Here is a 13,235-nt window from a genome sequence, read left to right on the forward strand (position 1 = left end):
TTCTCCACTGACCTCTCTCTCGCATTTTTAGACACCATATGTAAAGAAAAAAAAATTGTGTGGGAGCTTATTGCAGTTTTGCAGCAAGGCTTAAGCCTCTAAAATTTCTGGGTGGAGGACATTGTGGAAATTGGACCTAGTGCACAAATGGCTGTGGGCAAATAGTATGTTCACTGTATGCTCGCCATTCTTTATTTGCATAGGGAAGCATTTTATACAGCTGCTCACTAGATATGCTTTTGCAATAAATATGTTGCTCACTGCCATTCTCTTTTGTTCACGGTCTGGCACAGTTCCTTTCTGGCCTGCTAATTCTTTTTTTATGCTTGCTCCAGTTCTCAAGTTACTGTGTTTAAATTTTTTTATGTGCTGAAGCACAGTTATCTGCAATAGCGTCTAGTTGTGTGTACTGTGCAAGACATTTTGTGGCTGCCTTCTGTGGTAGTGGGTTTCAAATAGTACATTTCTGCTGCTCTATTGAACAGTTAGCACAGTGTATGCTTAGGGAAAGCCATACAGTCTTTCTGCTGAAATCAGGAATAGAATAAGAACTGCCAACTAAATTGTCACATGTATTTTTGTGCATAAATGATGTTCTTAACCTTGATGTTATCCAATAAAATGTTCAGCCACAAAACTGTCTCTGTATACACTCTTGTCAGTGAAACCATTCATTTGGTTTTTACGCATTTGGTATTCTACCTTACTGCATGCAAATAACATGCAATAAGGCAATGCTTTCATTTAATAGCCTTTCGATGTTTATTTACAAGCTGCATGATGTAATGTAGATGCTAGTCCTCAGAAGCGGTCCACTAGCTGCAGTATTCTCTGCTGTTCTGCTTCTTTCAGGGCTTCGTCTTTAGCATCACCAAGGTTGCCTGCATATTCTGAAAAAATAACATGTAATTTATAATCACCGACATGTTTGTGACTATTTCACTATTTGTCAAAGTTGTGTGGTGAGATAATCCTCCATAAAATATCGCCTTTACAAGAACATTCATTAAGTGGCATACATTAAAGTGTGTGATTATTATGAATGATAGGTGAATGCAGTAGTGCCAGGCAAATATTTTTAAACTAAGGCAATTAAGTGTACAATGTTAAACTAGTACTGATTCAAAATGTGCGAGTGGTGATAAAGATTAATGATTTTGATAAAAATGCGGAGGGACCCCAAGCTGCAAGATGCTTCTGCACTGTAACACCCAGCAGGAGACCATAAAGCCTAACGGTGTGCAAGGCATGTAAAGAATGAAAGGGAACAATATACAAAGCATGTATGATTAGAAATGTCTTGTATACACTCACGGAAAACTGCAGAGAACATCAGCACACAGTTCGCAATGACTACTCCAAATTTATTATGATATGGAGCTATACAGTTTGACCACAATTACAGGGCACTCCATACGTTTAGAGAAGCATCAAGCTGGTTACTTGCTAGGTGTTCTATCTCTCTACAGAAATTTTTGTCACATTTTTTTAAACAAAAACTTTTTATTATACGTTCTCATAGAATAAGTTTATTTTCTTGCTTTTGTTAAAATTTTATTTATAGATACTGATCTAATTTCTCATTTGTGCAGCCAATTCACCTTGTGAGTATGTGCCATGTTGAAAATGACAACAACAAGCATAGAAAACCCGCTGCGGTGGCTTAGCAGCTGTAGTGTTGTGCTGCTAAGCACAAAGTCGCAGGATCAAATCCCGGCTGTGGACGCCGCATTTCGATGGGGGTGAAATGCAAAATGCCCATGTTCTGTGCATTGGGGGCACGTTAAAGAACCCCAGGTGGTCAAAATTTATCCGGAGTCCCCCACTACGGCGTGCCTCATAATCAAATCGTAGTTTTGGCACGTAACACCTCAGAATTTAATTTTTTTGAAAAAGCATAGAAACAGCCTTCAGCAGACCTTTTCTATCTTTACCACCAACTTAACCTAAATACATGGGCATATGGCTTGCATAAGCAGCCAGCACCACAGAATGTTGGCTTTGGGTCCAAGACAGTAGGCCCAGGTTAATTTGCACCTATACGGAGTGCTTTTTTTTTTAGATTACACAGAATTTTCAGAAAATACCTTTGGCAGATTGCATAATTCTAGTCTTTGAGCTTGATTACTAAAGAGGTGGACCCTATTTGCATGAGAGATTGACATGCATAATTGACTAATTAACAGAAATGCACAAATTTTCTAAATTACTTTACGGCACATATTGTAATTAAATAATTGCAGCTGGCGAGTTCGCAAGGCGATATCCACTTGAAACTAATTTTTAGGGTGACACCAGTTTCAAGATAAAGTCTCCCAAAGTTGGCATTAAAATACATTGGTGTCTCATTTACTTTTGTGCTTCAATGCATAAAACGAAGTTTTCCTAAAAAGAAGTGGAACAACAGTGCATTTTCCTGAAGTTTGACGGCACATATCTAGAAACCGGTGCCATCCACAGTATTCGCTTGGAGTGGATATGCCTTAAAAACTCACTGGCTACACTTGTAAATTGGAATATGTGGTGTAAAATAATTAATAAGCTAATTAGCGATGTTTTCCAATCAGTCAACTATGCATTTCAATTTATTGCATGAGTAATGTTCACCGCTTTGAGTAATCCAGCTTAATAACTACAATTATGCTATCCGCCAAGGTAGATTTTAAAGGGACAGACAACCGCTCAGAACATGAACTGAGATAACCCCGCGGATGGAAAGATCGTCTATCGTACTGGCTAGAACGGGCCCTGTTTTTCTCATTAAACGTAGATTTATATTTTTAATTCTTCACTAAAAGTCATGAAAATGACCTTTGGCGCCCCACGCGGCAAAAACGAACGTACTTATGAGGTCTACCACGTGACCTTCTACTAGTGTACGCAGTTCCTGGTCTTTTTATTAATACTGAAATGCAGCAACATTCTTTCTATGATAAGTTTTTTTTAACTTACAATGTGCAGATAAGCCTTCGTTTGTAGTGAGTAGAAAAGTGGTACTGCCTTCGTCTTCGTTTTCAATGACTTGGCTTGTCTATCGACAGAATAACAACGACTGGGGCCAGCCAGCCATGACGTAGGCATGTACGTGGGGAAAAAACGCGGCAAAACTATAAGAAAGGTCTGTGCAATAACGCAAACTTATTGTACCAGTCCATTTACCTTTAAAAGTGGTTGGAAAGGAGACAATATAGATGGTTAACCACAGTTGCACTCCCTCCAGTGAAAGCAGGACGATGGGCAGCTTTCACAATTTGTGAGGCAGACTATCGGCATCGCTATCACTTCTCAGCGTTGCTGGAGGAGGGACTCGTAGAGCAGACTCAGATCGAAAAATTCTACTTTGAAAATATCCACACGCTTTTGGAAGTACCCGCTGCAGGTATAAACACTACCGAGGGTGAGCTTTTCGTTGCGCCATAAAAAACTGGGTCCATAAAAATCGGTTGTCAGTCCCTTTAAGAATTCTGCATGGTTAAAAAAGCAATTTTTCGGACATTTTTGTGGCTCCATCAGTGTCCAAAAATTGGTCGGTCACCGCATTCCCAATATTTTTTTTTTTTTGCCAGCACCAAATGTATGGTCACAACAAATTGAAAGTAAATGAATTAATGCAGTAATTGAAGTATTGAACTGAATTCAGCTTTCTTTTTGTAATGCACAATATCTTTCTTATACAGAGACAAGCCTAGCAACAGTACTGACAGTTTAGCTTGTCCATAGTAGGTAAAGGTTTAAAGGATGACTGAAAAATAAGTACCAGTGAAATGCTATATTTGAACATCAGCCATGTACATTTCGAAAGTGCTCTTGGAAAATTCCTCCCTCATGGTCAAGTAAAGCAAAATGAACACAGTGACAAAGTAAATAACACACGTCATCATCATTTCGTTCGCATAAATCCATGGAGTCCATATACACTTGACTCGACTTTAAAATGGTTGTTACAAAGGAACATAAATGGACAGTATGTACAGTTAATTCTTCAGAAAAGCATTAAGAGTTTAAAGTACTCGAAATGCAACAAACACTTACCTCTCATGATATTTCTAATTGTTTTGATAGACCCGCCGCGCAGGTTCAATATCTGCAGTACTCTCTGCTTAATCTGGAATAAGAAAAATAATTAAAGCAATTATGACATACTGTATATCGATAATAGAATGAACAGCATGGGCCAGTTGACCTATTCCGGAATGTTCAAAACTTTGAAAGCAAATATTAACCCAGAATTGGCAATCAAAATTTAAATGTGAGGCGTCTCTTACTAAAAGCAAAGTTCTGTCATATTGAAACGCACAGTTGTAACGTCACAAGCAGCTGCCTACCATGTGGGTAAGCAGTGTTAACAAATGTTGTTGAACCAGCAGTAGAGTTGTAATGCTTAGCAAAGTGATGCTTAAAAAAAAAAAAAGAGAGGGAGAGGGAAGTTTATGCAATAGAGGTTTCATCTGACTGTGAGAATACACTACATTTTAAAGGCAGCAAGGGTGAAAATATTAAAGCTTGTATGAATGGCTAAAAGTGTGGCATTTTTGGATAAGCCTTCCGATTAAAGCTAGGGCCTTATACAGTAACCTACTCTATGGAGTCTTCACATAAATGCAATGTACTATATAGAACATCACAGAAATGTAAATACTGAAATGAGGCAAGATGTTTCCAAGGGCCAGGCTACAGCGAAGCCGCAGTGACATGCACTATTCTTCCAGCCACAATCCAAACAAAACTGATGTTCACAGGAAGATGGGAGTCCCAAAACGATTAACGATTGTCAAACGAGACGTCTCTGGAGTCAACGTTTCCACGAGGGGACTTCTCATCGGGGTGAAATGGTGAAGAGAAGCACTCTGTCAAAACATAGATTGTGGAGATCTCTCCTGTTCAAGCACTGTTCATCACTTACAGCTACAAGTATTTTAAACAGGTGTTGCCATGTTCCTTTTACAACAGAGCCAACACATTTGCACAGCAGGAAAATCTCAACCTACTTTCCCTGCTTTGCAGTGGTTCCACTCGAGCAATGGGAAAGTTCTGCAATTCCATTGAAAAGCTTATGTCTATCAATCCCTCGCACGGTTTAGGGAACTCATTACAGTAGAACCCAATTGATACGTTTTTTAAGAGATCACGGAAAAAAAAAAACGTAACAGCCGAAAAATTGTAACAGTAACGAAAGCCGCAAATAACTACAGCAACGTCAGAAACAGCTCTGAATGGCTGCCAGAACTGTTATTAGACGTCTCAGTGCTCATACTGTGACAGGAGATGGCGCGTGCGCACATGTACTAATTAAGGGACACATACAATGTTCCGTGACAGCGACCCCATTATACGCTTGATATGCTTCACCATAAGACATGGCTTATTGCGGCAAAGCTTACTAAAGAGAACCGGAAATTGTGCAACGCAAGTAAGACTCTTGCAAGCCCCAAAATAAATGTACGCATTCAGCCGACGCATGCACCGATTCAAAACGAAACTACCGTTTGCCACAACCGTTGCAGATGAAGCTGCGGTCACTATCGATGCGATCATGGATGGCAACTATGCAGTTATAAAGGCGCACGACCGACGTGCATACCGTTTGCCGCAACTACGGTGGACAAAACCCCTGTCGCTATCGACGCGATTACGGACCAGCACCGTCCTTCGCTTGCCTCCAGTCCTAATTAACTGGTGCAGGCACAATTTTGTACCAAATCCAAATTAACGGGGGCTGAATTAAAGAGGGTTTTGTGTGTATATATATATATATATATATATATATATATATATATATATATATATATATTATTTTTTTAACACACATGGCAGACCAGTGCAATCGTTGGTCTTGGTGACCACCACTCATGAAACAATTTGTTGACATTATCCACTGCTGCATATGCTCTACAGGTTTGCTTAGATTTTTCTGTTTAGTATACTCATAATATATAACTCATAATAAATAGCTACTGTGCATAAGTGTAGCAAGGGCCTCAGTTATACACAGAACACCAGCTCTCTAACACAAATGCATTAGTAAAAGAAATGAGTCCAGAAGCCTGGCAAACAGTGCTGGACGCACCATTTCGTTTTTCTAGTTTTTCACTGCACATTCTTATACTGCAACACTAGGTTTTCAAGCTACGGGAAAAAGCAGAACTTGAGTTACAAACATATAATTAGGTGCACGTAGCTTGTCATCTAGACATTAAAGAATGAGACTTTACGAAGAGTGATGGCTTCTCATATCTCAAAGATATGTTCATGGAGCCTAAGGGGTGTGTAGACTGCTTATAAAACCCACAAATATACTGAAAAAAAAAAAAAATTCAAAGTGAAAAAAAAAAAAGCAGCTTTTTGTTTATAGTTGTTGCAAAGGCAGCACACTTGTAGATATGCACCAACACCAAAAAGAAAAACACGTTAGACAAATTAAATGTGTCCACTGCCATTACAAAAACAGCCAGCCAAGTAGCCCACCAATGCCTCCTCAGCTCTTTGTTCATTATCTTGAGCTACCTACACTGTTTATACAAAATTGTACACATCCTACACATACATGTTGGTGTTAAGCAAAGCTTTCCTTTATGTTTATGCAAATACTAAAGCTAAGGTTTTGTAAACATATTGTTAATGATGCATGTGAATGTTTATGCAAATTGACACAAATGCAATACAATGTTTATACAAATGTAATGCCAATGATGGAAATGTAATGCAATGACGCACATGTTTTAATGTAGGTGAGGTGTCTGTTTCAATGCCGCATAAATGCACACTAAACTTATTAGATACAATGCGAGTGTCTGTTGGTCTTTTGCACTGCATTAAATGTGGGACATACTAATGAGAAATGTTTAACGTGTTGATTGCTGTGGTTAACGCTTGGTCAATCACACCACCATTTCTTAATGTGGGCAGTGTTGACTGGCACCCATCGTGGTTGCTTAGTGGCTATGGTGTTGGGCTGCTAAGCACAAGGTCGCTGGAACAAATCCCAGCCACAGCGGCTGCATTTCGATGGGGGTGAAATGCGAAAATACCCGTGTACAGTGAAAGCTCGATGATACTAATCTCACGGGGTCACGAAAAATATTCGTATTAGCCGAAATTCGTATCATCGAAACACAATTAAAACTACAGTCGAATCTCGACAATTCGAACTCGAAGGGGCCCAAAAATTTGTTCGAATTATAAGGATGTATTTTTGAAGTATTCGTACACCATAGCACGATGCACGAACGGTGCGAGTCGTGAAATACCGCGGCGCGCAAGCGCATAGCAAGCGCGGGCCACGAAACTGCCCACGCCGCTAACGGTCGCTTCCCGATAATGGCAGAAAACGAAGCTTCAGGGAGCGGGTGGCGCCGGCACACGGGTGCGCGCGGAGACCGTCGAAGGTGAGGGAGGAGGGCGGCATGGAAGCGGATTTGGCCGCGTCAACTCCGCCGCTTCGGTGGCTCCCCTTGCCCTCCCTCTCAACTCCCTCGTAGCTCTCTCACCTTCGACTCCGTGCGCACATTCCGTGCGCGCCCGCCGCCGTGCTTGCGCCAGCTTATTTTAGCCGCTCCCTGAAGTTTCGTTTTCTGCCGTTATCGGGAAGCGAGCGTTTGCGGGCGTGAGCAGAGAAAATAGAGGAGAAGGGTTCACTGCCATTTTATCCGCGTGGCTGAGACGTCGGCACTAGTGTGTGCTAGAATACGGTTGTCTAGACTCTAGAACACTCTAGTCGGCACGTACACGCTTGTTCCGGCGCGATGCAGAAACGGCGACCTTGCAATTTGAGAGAGGGTGAAGTTTCCGCCGCGGGTTCTTTATTTATTTTTTTCCCTGTTCCTTCGTGCGCGGCATTGAGGGGTCTCTCCTGAGCTTTTCCTCTATGGCGGTGTCGGAGCAATGCCGGTCGGAGGCGCCGCCGCGTGATTTGGCGCGCTGCTAAGAGCATTGTCGGTGCGCGGTATGTTCGAAATAAGCGTGTTCGAATTAACGAGATTCGACTGTAGCTACATTAAAGAGTCAGAGGTGAACTCACTCAGGCACATGTACGTAAAAAGCATTTATTTCTTGAAGAAAAAGTCTCTAATGTCCTTCTATCTCGGTAGACAATCCTATCTCGGTAGACATAGCTCGCTGCGACTAGGTAAAATGGCGCAAACACAAAGAACGCGGCCCGAAGCACAGTAGCCACTCCGTCCGATGGGCGGCCGCCGAAAAGGAGGAAAAGTACAGAAGCGCCACCGCTTCAAACTCTTCGCGCCCAGTCGCGGAGTCCGCGCTGTCCGGCGCCGCGTCCGCACCCAAAAATAACGGGAGAAAGCGCGTGACTGCGCGCTGTTCTCTTTCGCGGCAGTCAGTGGGGCGGCGTTTATTCGTATTAACCGACGCAGGCCGAAAATCGATTCGTAACAACCGTTCTCTAGCACGTTGCAAAGTAATGGGGCTCGGCCAGGACCACAGAAAAATTCGTATCATCCGGAAATTCATATTAGCCGTGATCGTATCATCGAGCTTTTACTGTACTTAGATTTAGGTGCACATTAAAGAACCCCAGGTGGTCAAAATGATTCCGGAGTCCCTTACTACGGCGTGCCTCGTAATCAGGTCTTGGCACGTAAAGCCCCATAATTTTTTGTGATGACTGGCTGGGGTGACAGCTAATGAGAGGCATACTAAAGATGTCTTCCCCACATAGGTTGGTAACCACCGGTCTTCTGATTTTTGTAGGTTGATGTTAACGTGTCCGGTGAAAACCAATGCTGTGTTCTTGTCGTAGCTGTTGTGTTGCGCAGAAATCACTGCACCGGTAGCGTACTCAACAAGGCACAGGGCTGAGAAAATCTTTACCTTGCTTTTGCATTGCCGACAGACTGATGTGAAAAATGGAGAATGTGACGTCGTCTCCATACTACACTCGTGCAATACACCTGTCACACACACCAACTTCAAAGATGCACTTGGCCCCTGTGTTCGGTGGCAGCAAAAACTTCACCGCACTGGTTACAAGATGCATGGAATTCCCGTTCTTCTATATTACGTTGACAACACTTCCACTGACACACTTGCTGGAAATCAGCAATTGGCGGTGGATCCGCACTCCATATCTCTTACAATGCGAGAATGTCTATTCTGAGCACAACATAAATAGAGCTTAGATGCTAGGAACATGAGCAAGTGTGAAGACTAGAAGACTAGACTAGTGTTACAACTGCCTTCCATGCTCGGCGGCTTCTGTTGCGGACTCCTTTGTTAATTCACTGTTTCTGACTTCTAAAGTTCTTGCCACTGGTTGCTCCAGGCCGCACACAATATTGGTAGTGGGTAGTGGCCTGACAGGTGGTGTGGTATAGTGATTTGTCAGTTGCGGGTGTTGTTCTAGAGGGTAGTGGGTAATGGGCCTGTGCCTACTTGGCAAGACAGCAGCAGCCAGCATCCGCAAAGTGAGGTGAAGAGGAAAAGAAAGCTTCACTTTCAAAAATGTATGGATCAGAAAAAGCAAAGTATACTCACAGATGGTGGTCCTGAGCTGCAGATGTCAAGCATGATGTAATCTACCAGCTGCAGGGTAAACAGGCCTGCATCTAGCCTCCGAAGATAGAATTTCTCCTCCTGATCTAAGTGATCCTCATCATCATGCAACTTTGGATTCTGAAAGAGTCAGGGTGTAGCATTAGTATTAGAGATAACGTCACAGAAATTCAATACTTCAATACTCGAAACACAACCAGCAGGCCAGCAATAGCATGCAGACCCATATGGAGCAAGAGAAAATGATATATAGAGAAGAGGTGGTGGTGGTAATGACAGCAGCAGTCAGGAGCAGCCAGCAGTAGCATAAAAACATCCCCACAGAATGTGACTCCTTTAGAATTCTAACTTGTGCAGTGGATTTTAGCTACCTCAAGCTGTTTCTCATCTAAAAAAAAAATATATATATATATATATATATATATATATATATATATTTATTTTTTTTTCGCTCCAAATGAGACACAGTCAAACCTTGTTACAACAGTTACATCCTACACGAAAATACCTATGTTACACTAGATATTCATTACATGCTGATATTATTATTATGCCCTATAATTCATTATAGCCAGGCTCGTCATATCAACATTCAACTGTATAATGAGGTGTTCTTTGGTTCTTAAGTGACTCTAAATATTCAGCTTTCCTGTTCTTTTAAGCAAGAACATTTCCTTGTAAAAGGCAGTGAAATAGTTATTGCTGAGTTGCTAATTGAGATTAAATAAATTGAGATTAAGATTAAGTATTAAGATGTATTTCACAAGAGACGTTGGATAGGAGGCCACTAAGAAGAACAGTCAAATACTGAAAAAGCTTATAGACCCTTTTCACAGCGATCCCGTGGACGCCACCATGTTTGATCACGTGTTGACGTGTCCATTTCTTGGCTGAGCTGTCTCCCTTGCCTCCGTGCTTACAATGAATGCACATGACGCCCCGGTGCGACACGGCAAACCTCTGTTTTGGCGGATATTGTAGGCGGTGACTGAGTGGACGACATGAAGCCTTGGCCACAGCTTCAGATTACATGTAAGCGCTTCCAGAGCTCATTATGCCTTGTGCAAACTGCGTGAGCAGTGTAAACGGTGCTTAATTTGTACTAGAAATGAGGCTAGAAATGTATTCCAAGCTGTACAAACATTCCGCTTATGAATCAAATCAGGACGACAGTGTTCTTCAGGATAAAGACATTGTTCTTTATTTGGCGAACACTTTGATGAAGCGGCTTGTCATGTTTCTGACCCAGTAACATTCTTTGATGCAGTCGCTATCTGATTTTCTGTCTAATCGATTTGTGCTCAGTTGCGACAGATTTGTTCTTGCTGTACACAAAGTTTGGAACGTGGACCTTCTGTACTTGGTAATAGCTTGTAGCAAAGACGTATTATCGCCAGTCACTCGCTTACTCTGTGAACTGTACAATAAATCCAAAAGCAGCTTGTAGCCACCCAACCTCCGAAAACGGGCAGCCATGGGCAGCGAGCCTAAGATTTCGCACTTGAATCTCGGCCACCGTAACTTACCACCATGCGCATTTCTGCTGTTTGTAGATAGAGTAGGTGCTGATAGCATGCGCACTGACATATACGTCGAAGGAATAAAAAAATTAATGCGTGGAGCACCGCAAATGCGCGCCGCAAAAGAGCAAAAACGGCGCTAGTGTCCAAAAACGAAGCGGCACAATCCGCATCACTATGGTCCTTAGCGGCAATCGTACCCGTTATGTGACTGACAGCAACGCTGGAACGCTTCGTGCCTAATTGTGCCTTCAAATCCTTTATTCTTGCGTTAATCGCCACGCGTAACACCGTGTTGGTGGCTAGCCGCGTGCCTTCGTAAGTGCGTAGTCGCCATCTATGATCGCGTCGATTGCCACCACAGTTTCGTCCGCAGTGGTTGCGGCAAAGAGTAGTTTCGTGTTGACTCGGTGCACGCGTCGGCTGCGTGCCTTCACAACTGCGTACATCCATGATCGCGTCGATAGCGACCGCGGTTTAGTGCGCACTTGTTGCAGCAAACGGTAGTTTCGTTTTGACTTGGTGCATGCGTCGGCCGCCTGCCTTCTGAACCGCAAGGTTGCTGTCCCGTTGATAATGGCCGCAGTTTTGTCCGCAGCGGTTACGGCAAGCAGTAGTTTCGCTTCAACTCAGTGCAAAGCTGTTGAAGATGAAGAGCACCGGCTACATCGCGATGGATGGACAATTTGTCGGTGACCAGCTCACTAGTGAAAAAATAATCGGGATGTGCACGCAGGTAGTGAAAAGTGTGTCTCAGATGGAGACGCGCACTGCGGCCACACTGCGAAGGATGTCGCGGGGCCATCACCGCTGCTAGCTCTAATCAGTCATGAGATCACGAGAATTTCAGCTTCTGCACTGCTAGTGTGCAAAATAGAAACAATATTTGCTGATTCATTCAGTAAATAAAAGCATGTTGACGTAGTAAGCATTCATTGTTTGTTTTCTTGATACCCTGGATAATTCGACATTTGGTTAATTAGGACATTTTAATTCGGAAAGGGGGGGGGGGGTTCTTTGGTGCTTCATGGAGTGTAGCAGGGTTGCCTGGAACTAACATGCTTGAGAACCCCTGCTCGAGAGCAAACTGCTTCGCGAAAAGGGTCTATAGGAACAAAGCAGATCTAATGATTCAAACCAGGCTGCATCTTCATTAAAGACACTGTAACTACACAATGACTGTCATAATGCAAAGTTGTGAACAGTACAGTACAGCAGAGTCTCACCCGCTAGAATTTGTAAATTGCAATATGTACCATAAGGTAATTAGTTATAAACTTAATTAGTAATTTTTTGTTAATTCATTGATCATGCATTTCATTTTTTTGTGGAAGTAATGTTCGCCTCTTCGAGTAGATCAGCACATGGACTAGAACTGTGCTATCTGCCACAGGCAATGTTAAAAATATTTGGAGAGGGTTCGCTGAAACACCTTATATACAAAAGCTTCTATTGTGAGTTCTCCACAAATTTTTCTGCAACAGACCAGACTTGCACATATAGAGAAGAAAGATATGGCTTTATTACTGTGTCACAATTGGGAGCGCCTGCAAGCCGCGTGCCTTCATAAGTGCGTAGTCGCCATCCATGATCGCGGCGATAGCCACCACAGTTTTGTCTGCAGTGGTTGCGGCAAACAGTAGTTTGGTTTTGACTCAGTAAAGATGTCGGCTGTGTGCTTTCGCAATTGCGCAGTCGCCGTCCACGATGCCCTCGATAGCGACCGCGTTTTCGTCCGCACTTGTTGCAGCAAACGGTAGTTTCATTTTGGCTTGGTGCGTGCGTCGGCCGCCTGTCAATTCAGAACCCCAAGATCGCCGTCCATGATCTCGTCAATAGCAGCCGTGGTTACGTCCACAGCGGTTGCGGCAAGCAGTAGTTTCGCTTTGACTCAGCGCAAAGGTGTCGAAGATGAAGAGCACCAGCTACATCGTAATGAATGGACAATTTGTTGGCGACCAGCTCACTGGAGAAAAAATAATTGGGATGTTTGCGTGGTAGCGAAAAGCACGTTTCAGATGAACACGCGCGCCCGCGGCGCGCTGCGAGGGAAGTCGCGAGGCCTTCGCCGCTGCGAGCGTTAATCAGTCACTAGATGAGAATTTCAGCTTCCTCACTGCTCTTGTGCAAAATAGAAACAAGATTTGCCGATTCATTCAGTAAATAAAAGCGTGTTGACGTAGTAAGCATTTGTTTTTGTTTTCT

The 13,235-nt window shown here is 43.0% G+C and overlaps 1 protein-coding gene across 1 annotated transcript in view; it reads right to left on the minus strand.

Moving 5' to 3' along the window:
* Positions 1 to 738: 738 nt before the first annotated feature.
* Positions 739 to 13,235, minus strand: part of LOC119436017 (beta-catenin-like protein 1) — a 108,794-nt gene continuing 96,297 nt past the window's right edge. Inside the window, exons 15-17 of the mRNA XM_037702742.2 lie at positions 9,493 to 9,630; positions 4,033 to 4,105; positions 739 to 890 (exon numbers count right to left, since the gene is read on the minus strand). Of these exons, the coding sequence (XP_037558670.1) occupies positions 802 to 890; positions 4,033 to 4,105; positions 9,493 to 9,630 (300 nt within the window). The 3' untranslated portion in view covers positions 739 to 801. The remainder of the gene's footprint in view (positions 891 to 4,032; positions 4,106 to 9,492; positions 9,631 to 13,235) is intronic.

This window comes from Dermacentor silvarum, chromosome 1 (assembly GCF_013339745.2).
Source record: "Dermacentor silvarum isolate Dsil-2018 chromosome 1, BIME_Dsil_1.4, whole genome shotgun sequence".
NCBI lineage: Eukaryota > Metazoa > Arthropoda > Arachnida > Ixodida > Ixodidae > Dermacentor > Dermacentor silvarum.